Source organism: Erpetoichthys calabaricus, chromosome 5, assembly GCF_900747795.2.
Source record: "Erpetoichthys calabaricus chromosome 5, fErpCal1.3, whole genome shotgun sequence".
Classification (NCBI taxonomy): Eukaryota; Metazoa; Chordata; class Cladistia; order Polypteriformes; family Polypteridae; genus Erpetoichthys; species Erpetoichthys calabaricus.
The window spans coordinates 202,661,736-202,678,565 of record NC_041398.2 but is presented as its reverse complement, the minus strand read 5'-3'; the positions used below and the strand labels follow the sequence as shown (position 1 = coordinate 202,678,565).

Genomic DNA, 16,830 nt, shown 5'->3' with positions numbered 1-16,830 from the left:
CGGAGGCGATTTCATTGCTCGCACAGTGTAGTGTCCCTTGGGCGGCTCCTGGCGGCAAGCAGTTTCACTGCCCACCCACCACATACGGCTGCCCCGTTTGTTCTAGGTGGGCGGCTGTTAATGCTGCAAACGGTGACCCGGTTGTGGCTGAACGGAGGCCATTGAGGGTGAACGTGGCAGCGGGGGGGGGGGGTATAGCATTGTAGTGTGCCTCGGATGGCTGCGGTGGTGGGCAGACACTGCAGGGAGCATACTGTAGTGGAGGTGACTGTGAGGTGGGCTGGTGATGAACCGCCCCTTGCTGCCCCCATTCATTCTCAATAGCAAGCCTGCTTGTACTATTACGCACATAGCAGGAAGTTGTCTCTTGTCAGTACAGGTTGGGCCTGATCTAATTATGCAGATCCAGATCGTCTAGATGACTTTGATTTATGCAGGGACGATTCCAGTTCGGCGTGAAGACGATTCTTTATGTCGTCAGTTCGCACACTTCTCGATGGTCCGGGATTTTTCGGGTGATTTTCTATGTAATAAACTGAAAAAGTTATAGTGTAATGAAAATTGCATAATTAGATCTGGACCACCCTATACATCAGACATGTTGACAACTGGTGCCTTCCTGCTGTGATAGTGTATACAGTGCTGTGCAGAAGAGCTTATCTTAACCTTTTGTCTTCACCCTTCAAGAATGTCTCTGAACCACAAATTTGATGCAAGTGCTGGTGATACAGTAAAGAAGAGAAAAACCATCACCATGGAAAATAAAGTAGAAATAATAAAAAGTTCAGAGAGTGGTGAAACTCCATCATTCATTGGCAGAGCACTTGGTTACAGTCGGTCAACAATAGCATTTATTAAAATAATGTACCTGTTCAGACTTACATACAAATTCAACTTAAGTACAAACCTACAGTCCCTATCTCGTATGTAACCCAGGGACTGCCTAAATTTACTTTTTAACTTGCATGTTTGTTGACTTTTAAAAATAGATTATTATAAAGTACCATAATTCAGTGTTGCATGAGGTGAACACAAACTATTAATACCATAGACATGTGAATCTCTTTTCCATATATTCAAATGTTAAAAAAAACACACACACTTGAAAGCCTGTACTTAATTTCTCTCAGAACTCACAAACAGTTTATTTAGTTTTGTCTGTAATATTCCTCATCCTTTAATACAGCTTGAAATAAAACTGTCACTCGTCAAAGTTAAATGGGTGGGCTCTAGCACATACTGTGTTTTGACTGGTGAATCATTTTCTGTAGACTGTTCATACCCAATTCTTTTTTTTTTTTTTTTAATTTTATTGATTTTATTGTAATCATTCCATACAAATAGATTGTAATCATTCCATACAAATAGATCAATTTTTACAAAAAATAGGATTGAAAAACAAATCAACCCACACCCCTGAGAAACAGAGCATGGCCAACAGAGTAAAACTTAAAGCTAGTAAAAATAAGTAAATTGATGATTTTAATTAGCAGATAAAGATAAATGGAGAAGAAAAAGAAATGGGAAGAGAATCTGCTTCCTCTGTGCTTTAAGAGCTTAATCTAAAATGTTATTGATTAGATCCTGCCAGGTTTTGAAAAGTTCTGCACAGATCCTCTAAGTGAGTATTTGATTTTTTCCAATTTCAAATCGTATAAAACATCAGTTACCCACTGACTTAAAAGAGGAGAGTTAGGATTCTTCCAGTTTAGCAAGATAAGCCTAAATGCCAATAGTGTAGTATAGGCGATCACAGTTTGTTTGTCCTTCTCAACTTTAAGCCCATCTAGAAGTACACCAAACACAACTGTTAATGGGTTCATACCAAATTCAATATGTCCCTGCTAGAGATGGAGGTAAAAGAGACAGCACAAAAATTAATTAGAAAAATGCTCACTACTACCATTGAAATGGATTTTGCCAAAGCAGAAATTACAATGTTGGTGGTCCTTATGGACCATGATGTTGATTAAACTATTTTTGAAAACATCAAAGAACTAGTGCAACGGAATAGGCAACACACCAGTTCAGGTGACGAAGTTTCCTGCCCAGGATGCCTATCATTTGACATTCCAGTTATGTCAATAGTACACTTTTCTATGCGGTTTAAAAGTACAACAGATTGAAAATCTTTATGGTGTATCAGAGCAGACGATCACATGGCGAATCAGCCAGTGCGAGATATGGTGAGCTGTACCTGTACCAGTTTAGACAATTTGTGGAAACAGAAAGCCCAAGAAGCGCAAACTTACATTTTGAACTGAATGTTTGACCTTTGTTTTACAAGTCTAAAGCCAGTTGTATATTCACAGCTACTTTTTCAAACAACTTTACAGCTCTGATCAGTGGAAAACATGATACTTTCTTATCTACCACATGGATCTGTGATATTTAGCAGGCACTATAAAAGGTTTTAATCTCATTTAGCCATCAGACATTTAGCAGTTTTGTGATAATGAGCACACTGATTTAACCCCTAACCCAAATGCAATTTAATCGAAGTGTGCTTCTTGTGAGAAAACTGTCACAAGTTAAACGGCCCAATGTGACTTGCCTAGTGTCTGCCAGGTTTGCCAGGTAATATGACTAATTATTGAACTAGGCAGGAGCAATCTACAGAAGACAATTCACCAATCACAACACAACTTTTATGAGTGAAAGTGACAGTTTTATTTCAAGCCGTATTTAATGATGCGTTTGGAGGAATATTACGTACAAAATTAAATAAACAGATACACATTTATTATGCTCACATTTTACAGTACTTGTATTTATTTATTTAATTCTGTCAGAAATATTCCTACATATTTTCCCCCCTGTACATATATAAATACACTCATAAATATATACTCGTACAGTGCATCCGGAAAGTATTCATAGCGCATCACTTTTTCCACATTTTGTTATGTTACAGCCTTATTCCAAAATGGATTAAATTCATTTTTTTCCACAGAATTCTACACACAACACCCCATAATGACAACGTGAAAAAAGTTTACTTGAGGTTTTTGCAAATTTATTAAAAATAAAAAAAACTGAGAAATCACATGTACATAAGTATTCACAGCCTTTGCTCAATACTTTGTCGATACACCTTTGGCAGCAATTACAGCCTCAGGTCTTTTTGAATATGATGCCACAAGCTTGGCACACCTATCCTTGGCCAGTTTTGCCCATTCCTCTTTGCAGCACCTCTCAAGCTCCATCAGGTTGGATGGGAAGCAACGGTGCACAGCCATTTTAGGATCTCTCCAAAGATGTTCAATCGGATTCAAGTCTGGGCTCTGGCTGGGCCACTCAAGGACATTCACAGAGTCGTCCTGAAGCCACTCCTTTGATATCCTGGCTGTGTGCTTAGGGTTGTTGTCCTGCTGAAAAATGAACCATCGCCCCAGTCTGAGGTCAAGAGTGCTCTGGAGCAGGTTTTCATCCAGGATGTCTCTGTACATTGCTGCAGTCATCTTTCCCTTTATCCTGACTAGTGTCCCAGTCCCTGCTGCTGAAAAACATCCCCACAGCATGATGCTGCCACCACCATGCTTCACTGTAGGGATGGTATTGGCCTGGTGATGAGCAGTGCCTGGTTTCCTCCAAATGTGTTGCCTGGCATTCACATCAAAGAGTTCAATCTTTGTCTCATCAGACCAGAGAATTTTCTTTCTCATGGTCTGAGAGTCCTTCAGGTGCCTTTTGGCAAACTCCTGGCGGGCTGCCATGTGCCTTTTACTAAGGAGTGGCTTCTGTCTGGCCACTCTACCATACAGGCCTGATTGGTGGATTGCTGCAGAGATGGTTGTCCTTCTGGAAGGTTCTCCTCTCTCCACAGAGGACCTCTGGAGCTCTGACAGAGTGACCATCGGGTTCTTGGTCACCTCCCTGACTAAGGCCCTTCTCCCCCGATCGCTCAGTTTAGATGGCCGGCCAGCTCCAGGAAGAGTCCTGGTGGTTTTGAACTTCTTCCACTTACGGATGATCGAGGCCACTGTGCTCATTGGGACCTTCAAAGCAGCAGAAATTTTTCCGTAACCTTCCCCAGATTTGTGCCTCGAGACAATCCTGTCTCGGAGGTCTACAGACAATTCCTTTGACTTCATGCTTGGTCTGTGCTCTGACATGAACTGTCAACTGTGGGACCTTATATAGACAGGTGTGTGCCTTTCTAAATCATGTCCAATCATCTGAATTTACCACAGGTGGACTCCACTTAAGCTGCAGAAACATCTCAAGGATTATCAGGGGAAACAGGATGTACCTGAGCTCAATTTTGAGCTTCATGGCAAAGGCTGTGAATACTTATGTACATGTGCTTTCTCAATTTTTTTTATTTTTAATAAATTTGCAAAAATCTTAAGTAAACATTTTTCACATTGTCATTATGGGGTGTTGTGTGTAGAATTCGGAGGAAAAAAATGAATTTAATCCATTTTGGAATAAGGCTGTAACATGACAAAATGTGGAAAAAGTGATGCGCTGTGAATACTTTCCAGATGCACTGTATATACTAGTATACTACTACAACAGTGCCTGAAATAAAATGACACATACACAATAAAATGTGTATCTGTGTGTTGGTTTAAAAAAAGCGTACTGTGATTTAAAAAATAAGGACTGCTATATCGTTAGCCTTTCCATTGGGGAGTAAAATGTATTGCTAAAGTATAAAGGACTTTTAAAAGTTTATAGATCTTGCTGCATTACAAGAGATACTTATATTACACATCATTTTCTGATTTATATTTTAATCCAAAATGTTCAAGCAGAATGATTTCAGAAACAAAATGACGTATTTGTCATTAAAGAGTTTTAAACAAAAAAAAAAATGTGTAAAATGCCTTCGCATTTTGTCTCCTAAATCTACAATTGCCAAACCACCACTTCTAAATGAATCAGAAAGTAAGGAAGCATCCAGGTAGCTGAACTGCATAGCCTCCTTGCGATTTCAAAAAAACTGCATATTAGATTTACCTTTATAACTGTCTACAGCAGAACTACAAACACAAGCAAGCAATAGTAAATGGGGAGGAAAAAATGAAGCACACAAAAAGAAAAAATCAATTTCCTTTGAAGAAAATTAATTTTGAATAAAATCATATTAAAATGTAATCAATCATCTGGCTTACCTTGTGATTTTACAGCTGGACTCAATTAATTCGGTGTCAATATCTAGGAAATGGGAATTGGGTCTATAATCCAATGGCGTGGTTAATTTTTTCAAACGCAGAAGCCCAACACAAAACTTTGCTCCCATCTCTTCTAGTTCCTTTGTTCCAATTTGAAGACCCTAGAAATTGAAGCCAATAGTGTTTTGTCTATTATATTAAGATATTACATTTACAATATGCAAGAAGGACCAACAAAAAGGCTGCAAAAAATGTATGAGAAGCATTTAGCATGTGGTACTTAGTGATTTTTCTATCAGAAATGTGAAAATAGACTTGACAATGGAAAGGAACAGAAAAATTACTGGTGATGAAAACCAAGTTAGAGGTGAAATTCTGATTTAAGAATTAAATGACTTGAAAAGGGTAGTAGTTAGGTATATATTAATAAATTAAATACAAAAATCAGCACTTTAAACTGCTATGGAAGGAAGAATTAATTTGTGCAATTAATTTTCTTCTTCTATGTTTTATATACTGTACTGGCTATTTCAATTTAAATTTGAGGCTTCATGAGAAAAAGCTTAGTTTTTAATCAAGAAAAATCTCTCTTGTTCTTCTGCCTACACATATTTTGAGGACACGGGAAAGACTCATGACTAAGAACACTGGTGTATCTTAAAGTAGTTCTGGAAATCGTATGGACTTCTGCAGCTCCTATGATGCATGTCATTGACATTCTGAACTTGCAGATGACTATGTACTGTACATATTCTTGAAACAGGCTTGAATAAGTCAAAGTTGGTGGTCATAAATGTCTCACACATGTTTTGCCAGCAAAGGGAAAAGGTGCTGTTTTCATGTAGGTACTCCCAGGAGATGGCATCTGCATAAGGTTGTCGATTATCAAGGTAGAAAACAGCTCCATGATATCCTGCCAGTACTCAATATATGAAAGTAGCTCATCAATCTGCTCTTAACAAACAATGAAATATATTAGCTATTATAAGTGATGGAATTAGACACCAGCTTCATTATCTTCAAGAGGTGTAACTTTTTAAGAATGTTGTTCATGCCATTTGCTTGTATGATTTTTGATGGTTATCAGCCACAAAACGAACTCTTGTATCTGATAGCCTTTCCTTAAAGATAAATCTTTAATGAAAATTTGGCAGTTTAAATAATACTAGTCTAAAGTGGCTGGGAGTTGTTCAAGGCCAAAAAACAGTCCAAATGCAGTTGACAGCAATGAGTAACCAATGGTAGACATTACAATGAACACTATGAGTGTAGTTGCATTGTAAGCACTAGGACTAAGAAAATCAATGATGCAACTGCTGTATAATGATGTTTCTCTGCATCACTCAGATCATTCATGTTAGACATTACGGTATGACTTTTTCCATAAACATTGCAACCATTTTGTGAACTAAGTACCCAAACTCACAAAAATTTGAACTCCATTAAACTGATGCTCCATTTTTGAGGCATTCTTGGTGTGAAGTAGCACCAGTATAAGTGTCCCAAGTGCATCAAGATCGGACCCTGTTCATTTATCACTTGTCTGTTGCAACATTCAAACAGAAGTCAAAACCATAACTGTTGCCCAAACCTAATCATTTGTAAATAAGAAAGTAAATTTCATGTAATTTTCCAATCTGATACAAATTTAAATGCTACTTTTAAAAAATTACTTTATTAGAAAGTTTTTAATTTGTTGAATGGTAGCAACCTGATGTTTGCAACCAGGTACTGTAGCCAGAAGACTGATGCTTTACTTCTTAAAGGAATGCTCACCACTGGAGATGTTTTTTTGTAAATGGTTTCATCTTACAGCTATAAAGACTGACTTAGTCTTAGCTGCTCTGGCTTCAGTTTAATAGTATGTGTCACCATGACAAAGAGAGTGAGCAAACCAAGGTGTGGTTATTACTACTAAGAAAAAAAAATCATTATCTTACTATTTAGATAGCACAATTAACGCAATATCCCTTTTGAAGACCAATAATCCAGAGAAAACACAAACTGATTTTTCAGCGTGACAAGATGGGGTAGATTTTCTTTTGGTCTCAGAATAAAAATGGATGTGATTTTTAAAGTACTTTATTTCATTTATATATATATATAATGTATTTATTTAATGTTGATATTTACCTTTTTATTAACCCAAAATGTGACTCTTTGCTGATGCCAAGAGAACCCCCCCCCCCCACACACAGTTGAAAACCAATTAATATAAAAAAAAAACAAAAAAAAAAACAAAAAACAAAAACCAGCACATTTTGGAATCATACCATTATCACATATTTTTACAATATACTGATAAGTTAAACTAAAGAGTTTTTGTATATATGATGTCTCCTCAACAACACTTTAAGACCACAAGATGCTAATGTCTGGAAGCAGGAGATATAATCATGACATGTAGATCACATCTGTGTAAACACACTACAGAGATTTCACAGTACTTGACCTTGCTCAAAAGCAAAAGACCGGAACACAGGCTCCAACCAGACCACAGGGTAAATAGATTTATCAAATTAAAATTGAGAAAGCAACAAGAGAAATTGTACTACATTTTTACACACACACACGCACACACACAAATACTCCCACACACATATTTTGTTCCAAGAATCTTGTGTTAAAATGTTGTTCTAACATTAATTTCTATGTACAGTAAGTCTCTGTCCTTCAAAATAAATGAGAAACAGATGGAGGAAAGCACTGTAGTGTGGTGATACTACACATCAATACTAAATTCCTTTCTTCCAGTGGTTCCTAGTAACCCTTATTTTCTAACTGCCAATGCAAACACCATCACAGATGCACTTAAATCTGGTACAGCATATGCAGCTTTAGCTATTATGAAAATTGCTTGCTGTGATTCATTACATGGGATATTTGTGTAGTACTGTATTCCAAAGAACATTATTAAGTTAAATATTTTTAATTGAATAAGCTTACAAGAACAAATAAATATGGACCACAATCAGCTATGTGAGAGAGGCATATTTTAAATAAATCCAAGCATTCCATCATTTTCAATAGGAATGATGCGGTTTTAAAAATAATATGCAGAAAATAATTCATGCTACTTAATGCTTTTTTAATACTATATACTAAAATGGGATAGAGGAAGTATGTGATTTTAGGTTTTCATATCATAAGCAAAAGAAAATTACATTGCTGAAAATGTTTACTCATTTAAAAAATGTAAACTATTTTGATATTAAATCAATAATTATATACAATTTTGTTCTAGCTTTTCACACAAGACATTTTGGATAAATATTTGTTAAGCATGCCCTTAACCGTGATTTAATGCCTCTATTTTTGGAATGACGTCTATGTGGCTAAAGCATAGAGTGGGGCAAAAATGTATTTAGTCAGCCACCAATTGTGCAAGTTCTCCCACTTAAAAAGATGAGAGAGGCCTGTAATTTTCATCATAGGTATACCTCAACTATGAGAGACAAAATGAGAAAAAAAAAATCCAGAAAATCACATTGTCTGATTTTTGAAGAATTTATTTGTAAATTATGGTGGAAAAAAAGTATTTGGTCAATAATAAAAGTTCATCTCAATACTTTGTTATATACCCTTTGTTGGCAATGACAGAGGTCAAACGTTTTCTGTAAGTCTTCACAAGGTTTTCACATACTGTTGCTGGTATTTTGGCCCATTCCTCCATGCAGATGTCCTCTAGAGCAGTGATGTTTTGGGGCTGTCGCTGGGCAACACGGACTTTCAACTCCCTCCAAAGATTTTCTATGAGGTTGAGATCTGGAGACTGGCTAGGCCACTCCAGGACCTTGAAATGCTTCTTACGAAGCCACTCCTTCGTTACCCGGGCGGTGTGTTTGGGATCATTGTCATGCTGAAAGACCCAGCCACGTTTCATCTTCAATGCCCTTGCTGATGGAAGGAGGTTTTCACTCAAAATCTGACGATACATGGCCCCATTCATTCATTCCTTTACACGGATCAGTCGTCCTGGTCCCTTTGCAGAAAAACAGCCCCAAAGCATGATGTTTCCACCCCCATGCTTTACAGTAGGTATGGTGTTCTTTGGATGCAACTCAGCATTCTTTCTCCTCCAAACACGACGAGTACAGTTTTTACCAAAAAGTTCTATTTTGGTTTCATCTGACCATATGACATTCTCCCAATCCTCTTCTGGATCATCCAAATGCTCTCTAGCAAACTTCAGACGGGCCTGCACATGTACTGGCTTAAGCAGGGGGACACTTCTGGCACTGCAGGATTTGAGTCCCTGGCAGCATAGTGTGTTACTGATGGTAGCCTTTGTTACTTTGGTCCCAGCTCTCTGCAGGTAATTCACTAGGTCCCCCCGTGTGGTTCTGGGATTTTTGTTCACCGTTCTTGTGATCATTTTGACCCCATGGGGTGAGATCTTGCGTGGAGCCCCAGATCGAGGGAGATTATCAGTGGTCTTGTATGTCTTCCATTTTCTAACAATTGCTCCCACAGTTGATTTCTTCACACCAAGCTGCTTACCTATTGCAGATTCAGTCTTCCCAGCCTGGTGCAGGTCTACAATTTTGTTTATGGTGTCCTTTGACAGCTCTTTGGTCTTGGCCATAATGGAGTTTGGAGTGTGCCTGTTTGAGGTTGTGGACAGGTGTCTTTTATATTGATAACGAGTTCAAACAGGTGCCATTAATACAGGTAACGAGTGGAGGACAGAGGAGCCTCTTACAGAAGAAGTTACAGGTCTGTGAGAGCCAGAAATCTTGCTTGTTTGTAGGTGACCAAATACTTATTTTCCACCATAATTTGCAAATAAATTCTTTAAAATCAGACAATGTGATTTTCTGGATGTTTTTTCTCATTTTGTCTCTCATAGTTGAAGTATACCTATGATGAAAATTACAGGCCTCTCTCATCTTTTTAAGTGGGAGAACTTGCACAATAGGCTGACTAAATACTTTTTTGCCCCACTGTAGGTATATATGATATTTGGAATAACTCATTTTATGACCTGTATGGTACATTTCGGAAAACAGATGCAACATTATTCATATTCATTCGCATGCTTTCTTGCACTTTTAATCAGTGACCGCGTTTTTTTTCCCTGATCTTGCCAGTCTTCACATGTTGCTGTTTCTTTTGTACTCCAGGACATGCAGAGGAAAGAATTAGTACAGAGAGGACAGTTCTGCGCTATATGCAATCATCAGATTCAAATGTTAACAGTTCCCACACACCCAAGGACCGTCCTTTCTACGTTTAAGACGTGTAGCTGTTGCAATGTACACACTTCTCTCTTTTGCTTTATCCATCGCCTTTTCTTGTAAGAAGCGACTACGAAGCTCCTCTGCAAGGTGAGCCACGAACACTCTTCTTTTCTCAGTGGCCCCCGTGCATGACTTGTGGGTGTTCTTAATCTGGCCTTGAGTATCATAAGATGTTCTATTGTATTAAGTTTACTGGGGAATACAATTAGAGTTTACTATAACTGCAAATAAAATTAATTTCTTCTTTGCCTCTGATAAGCTACATGATCCTTGCTAATAATAAGCTTCCCCAAAGTGTGATGCTGCTACTGGCATAGTTCACATCAGTGATATGGGATGTTAGGTTTGCACCTTACCTTTAATTTTCATCTTAAATGTTCATCTTGGTTTAATCTGACCACAAGGTATTTCTCAAAAATTCAGCTTGTCTGCTCTCCTTTTGAAGAGGCCTCAAGGCAATTCTTCTTTTAAGTAATTATTCTTTTCTCAACACTTTCCCATACAAGCCAAAATGAGGCAAAGTTTGATATATAGTGACTTTCTGATTTAATTCATTCTTAGACTATGAACTTTAGGAATTTATTTGCCTCTCAGTGGCTTCTCTCTCAAGTACACTTGATGGATGTTCATTTTTAGGTATTGTCTGGGTGGGGGGAGAAGCTGCTTCCATTTTTCAGAGGGAAAATCAAATCTTTCAGAGGGAGATCAAATTCATGTGGAGAACAGATCATTTAATATATTTTTATCTGATGTCCTTAGAAGGTCTTTGTCATTTTCATTTTCATACTTTCTATTCAGGTTTATTGAAGAAGTACTGAAGTAAGCAGTAGAGTTTATTTATTGACAAGAACTTGAATCCACAACTCTGGAGTTAGGGACTAACACCTCTAGCCATTGCAGCAACGTGTCACTTGTTAAAGAAAATTTACAGTTGCTACAGAAACAAAAATTAACACTGTTGTTGCTCAAAAAAAAAAAAAAATTATTGACTCTTTGTTTACACGGTTCTTGAGGCTGATCCTCCAAGTAACCGTGAACCACCCAATCTCACTGAGACTGCACATGTCACTGGTGAACCAGCTGCGGGTAGGGAAGGCTGCTGGGATCTGTGGTATCCAGGTGAACCTCTCCAGGCTGGTGGTAAGGCTGTCCTCCTGGCATTGCAAGCAATGTTTCCTTCCATTTGGGAGATCGGCGTCATCCCAACTGACTGGAAAAATGGGACTTCTTGTCCCTATATGGAAAGGGAAGGGTGATCGCCTGGATTGAGACAACTATAGGGGGATAACACTGCTCTCAGTGCAGGGTAAGGTTCTTGGCTAGGGTCGTCATCAATAGGATCCGTGATCACTTGCTCACTACCAGCAACCGGAATAGTCTGGTTTTATGCTCAAGTAGTCTATCATCGACCGCGTCCTGGCACTAAGGGTTCTCAGGGAGTGCAAACGTGAATATTGGCAGAGTTTCTTTGCGGCTTTTGTCGATTTTTGTAATATGCTTGACTCAGTTGATCAAGCTGCCCTGTGGGACACCGTGAGACTTCACAGGATCCCCTCAAGGTTGCTGGATATCATGGTCGGCCTTTACAGTGGTACTGTGAGTGCTGTGCAGAGTGGAGACAGAACCTCTGTGTGTTTCCCACTTGATTCTGGGGTTTGTCAGGGGTGTGTTCTTACTCCAACTCTGTTCAGTGCTTGCATGAACTGGGTACTGAGCAAGGTTGTGGGTTCCAGCAACTGTGGGGCATCTGTTTGTGAAGAAAAATTCACTGATCTTGACTTTGCTGACAATGCTGTGATCTTTGCAGAGTTAATGGAGGCTCTGATCGAGGCTCTCGAGAGACTGAGCGAGGAGTCTGAGTGTCTGGGTTTGTGAGTGTCCTTGATAAAAACCAAGATCCAGGCCTTTAATGACCTCTTAGGCACAGCCATCAGCAGTGTGTCTGTCGGCAGAGAGAGTGTCGACCTTTTTGAGAGGTTTACTTACCTCAGCAGTGACATTCATGTCTCTGGTGACTCTTCCTATGAAGTCAGTAGACGGATTGGGAGAGCAAGGGAGGTCATGAGGTTGCTGGAAAGGGATGTGTGGCACTCCCGATATCTACGCAAAAGGACTAAGGTCTAAGCCTATAAGACCTGGTTGCTTCCTGTGCAGCTATATGGTTGTGAAACATGGACGCTATCCAGTGACCTGAGATGAAGACTGGACTCCTTTGGTACGTTGTCTCTTCAAAGAATCCTTGGGTATTGCTGGTTTGACTGTGTCGAGTGAGCAGTTGCTCATGGAGTCCCGAATGATGCACATTACCTGTATTTTGGCAGAGCATAAGTTACGGCAATATAGCCATGTGGTGCGATTCCCTGAGGGTGATCCGGATCACAGGATCCACTGTTGATGACCCGAGTGGCTGGACTAGTCTAAGGGAACATCCACATAACACCTGGCTGCGGCAGATAGAGGGTTAATTTCCGCAGGATGGGACTGGACTGCGTGTTTGCCTTTGGGGTCGCCAACCAGGATCCCAAGCTGTTTCGTTGTGTAGTTGGTGCATGCTCCCCAACCTGACCTGCCAGCTGCAGTTACTATACCTGTAGAAATTACTGAAATATGTATCCCTGACCCCGTTCTCTTTAGCTACGTTTAGCTATCTGCAGTGTGCATGAGGGGGTACCCAAAAATAACAGGAATCTGTACCTGGCACGTAATCTAGACTTAGTTGTGAATTTCGCCACTAGGTGTAGCATACTTACAAGTATTCTGTGGCAGTCTGCCAAGTAGCGTTGCTCTGCTCTTTTTCTTGGTGCTTATTAAACATGTCCTGTGATTTTTGTGATGGGTGATCATAAAGAACAGAGTCTGCATTAAATTTTGTTTTCTCTTACGAAAAACAGCTGCTGAAACTGTAGTGATACTTGAAACTGCTTTTAAAGAAGAAGATTTAAGTAAAACACAGGTCTGTGAGTGGTTTTCTCATTTCAAATGAGGAGAAATGTCACTTGATCCTGCTCTGTGTGACTTTTTCTTGTTCCCGCATATGAAAAAAATAACCCAAAGGAAAGCATTTTATACTGTGGAGTAAGTCAAAGAAAAATAACTGCAGGCACTGGATAACGTTCCTCTTCTGCAATTCCAAAAAATGGGAAAACTGTTGGGACAAGTGAATTCATTCATATGGAGAGTACTTTGAAGGAGACTTAAGTTTCAGTAAGCAAAAATTATTAAAACATTTTTTTTTTCAATTCCGGTTATTTTTGGGTACCCCCTCGTATATACTGATTGCCAATGCAACCTTTTTCAGGCAGCTACTTTTTTTTTTTATTTTCTTGAAACAACATCCAACATCTGAAATATCACATGCACCCTTCTAGTTTTCTAAAGTAAAGCTCAGAGCTAGAAAAATTTTGTGGTCCAAAGTGCAGAGCTCTGAATGTTTATATGATAGTTTTTGAAGTCTTCCAATGTCCATCCACTAAAACACACTAAAATAAACATAGCTCAATTTAATTATATTGATGAGAAATGAAAACATGGTCCATGTGGACTGAAGCTTGACTGAAATGTGATTGAAGAGTGCAGATCCTTTTCAATTAAAAATATTCTGACAGTGTGCATATAACTTCACAAACTGTTACAAGACATTCTCACAACTTAGCCATCACACACTATATTGAAGTAGTAGGCTTCTATAGCTCTTCAGGCAAGGTTTGAAACTGCGTATATATTTCAAGGCAGATGGACCATTCAAAATGGTTGACATCACACAGTTTAGTTTGGAAATTTTCCATAAATGTTTTCGTTAAATCTTTACCTCTTGTTGAGCCATGTAGGGATATTAACGAGCAAAGGTCTTCTTATATCCAAATATGTTTGCAAAACTTTAGCACACCATTAACACGCACCTCTCTTCATGATGGACACTGAAAACAAATTCAACCATTGCTCTCTTATTTTGAATCCCAGTTCAATAGTTTTTACAGAGACCTATATCTCTATAATCTTTACAACAATGTTTCTTTGTAAGTGAAACCATCAAATAAATTCCTCATTGCACTGAAGGCTGTCATAATAAATTTTCCATTAGAAAAGGTGTTTACATGATTTTTAATACACTTTACAACTTGCTTTTGTCACGCAAACTTCACCAAACACTGGTCTGTTTCTCACCACTGGAAACGGCTTAATTGACTACTTCTGCTTTACGGACATTATTCTTAAACATGCTCCGGTGCCAAAGAGCATGCTAAAAAATAATTTTCCAAGGGTGTTCAACCAATATTTGTGAATTGCAGATTTCTTGTATAAACTTAATTATGAAGAGGTCGGGTATCATTTGTAAAGTCCTCCCTTCATTAAAAACCTATCCAGCCACATGTGTTAATCCAAAGCCACCTTTTTTGTACAGAGTTTATAGGTACAGAAAAATAAAAGCAAATTCAATATCCACAACATAGATTAGCTACTTGAAAAACAATGAGAAAAGTATGGTTGCTGTTCCGATAGCAGTGAGTCAATGTTCCTCCTGATTTTGGTTCTGGGGCACTGTGGAAACTTGCAAAAGCATAAATATTGATGCAGTGCTGCTGGTGTAAGATAGTCTACTAACGCATTGTTTGCAAATGAGATCACTTGCTCTTTTGTTGTGACAAGTTGTGGTTTAATTGGTCACAACATAAGAAATCTATCTCTCTATTATAAAAAAAACCCTGGAAAGCAAAAGCAAGCAAGGCTATGCATACGTGATCTTCTCGGAAGACATTTAAAAGACCCTGCGAGACAAAAGAGACTTGCCAAGGTACGTCTCGCGGGGACTGTAAACATGAGACTTGGTGCCAAGAGATTGTCCCAGGGCCGTCTTGCGGGGACGTGGAACATGAGATTCTTGCAAGACACGCCCTACTTACAAAAGATATTATATAAGAGCACACCCATCAAAAAATCTCAGTGGTATAAAAGCACGTAGTACACACAGATCATGTGCTCTCAGCACATATAAAGCGTATAAGGACAATACGGAGAATAGAGACCCAAAGGCGTTGGAGAGAAAAAAAGGCAGATAAGAGATTATGAAAGCAGTGGAATTCGACAGGCTCAAACAAACGATGGCGCGATACACATGCAGAGAAAGGCACAAAATATGAAAGCAGTAAAATTATAAAGTATTGTAGCATCCCAACCAGACTGAGGGCTTTTTGGTTTTAAGTGACTGTTAGGTCCGATTGAGGGAGGGCGGAGTATAGCACGGAAGACTGATGGTGGGGTATTGATTGATGCGGTAAGGGGGGGCGTTGGAGAGGGTGCTAGAAAGTTGTGTTTGGGGTTAGGAAGTCGGTGATTGTTCAAGTAAAAATTTTGTGACACTTTATCATGTCTGTCGCTACAGTATCAAAGAAAAGATTACCGCAAACAAAAGGTGATTAATCATCAGAACCAGGTGTAATTGAAAAAAATAGCAGGACAAATTGAGGTCAGAAAAAAACAGTAGACAACAAAGTCTTTTTGTATTCGCATCAATCAATGCACAAAATGTGGATTTACACAATAATGGACCATACGCTATCTGTGGTCCTGGAACAGTTTAAGCAACGACAAGTTAAATTTCAAAGAATACACAATTTGGTCGGGTGTATATTGATGATCACGGAGAAGCAATGTAAATTTTAACAGGCAAAAAGAAAGGTAATGTATATATTCCGCGAATAACATTACACACCAAAGGAGATTGTGATATGCCATTCGTATTAAAGTGTTTACAGTTTACCGTGAGAATAGTTTTTGCTATGACAATCAATAAATCACAGGGACAAACATTAGAAAAACTCGGATTATTTATTACAGAAACAGAAACAATATTCACTCACGGGCAGTTATACATTGCGTTGTCACAATGTGTCTCCAAAAAATATTGTTTTTAATGGAGCTTTAAAGTAAAAGTGCAAATAATGAAATTGAAACAATTCCAAAGAAAAAAAAATGTAAAATTGTATATCCGATTAACCAAACACAGGGGTTGGCGCCAACCCCCATTTTTGGTTTTCCGGATACACACTTTTAAGATTTTTTTTCTTTGAATTGCTGCTATTTCATTAGTTTAACTTTTATTTCAGAACTTTTGTAAAAACAATATTTGTAATGTTGCGAGTCCCAATATGCTGAATCTTTTTAATGAGGTCAGGACAGGTTTCTCTGTTTGGAATTTCAGCACAGACAAAACGATCTACATCATCAGCAGTTAATCATTTTTTTTTTTTTTTTTTTTACAAAGTAAAAAAGTAAGTAGAGTTCTGCATTGGACTCCTGTCTGTAAAGTCGTGCTATTTTCCTCTCAGTTCCAAAAGTACATGGGGTTACCAAGGTGATACCCCAGCTTTTGTCTAGGTTTTTGTACAAGGGCTAGACAGAACGTTTTTGACTCCTGGGGTAAATGTAGCTTTTTAAATAAGCAGACAGATAAATATATATACACACCAACA

The 16,830-nt window shown here is 38.5% G+C and overlaps 1 protein-coding gene across 7 annotated transcripts in view; it reads right to left on the bottom strand.

The window, feature by feature from the left end:
* agtpbp1 (ATP/GTP binding carboxypeptidase 1) overlaps nucleotides 1-16,830 on the bottom strand; it is a 239,983-nt gene that overhangs the window by 27,966 nt on the left and 195,187 nt on the right. For all 7 annotated transcript variants that reach the window (XM_051928607.1, XM_051928606.1, XM_051928605.1 and 4 more), the window contains one exon: nucleotides 5,121-5,281. In XM_051928607.1, coding sequence (XP_051784567.1) covers nucleotides 5,121-5,281 — 161 coding nt within the window. The remainder of the gene's footprint in view (nucleotides 1-5,120; nucleotides 5,282-16,830) is intronic.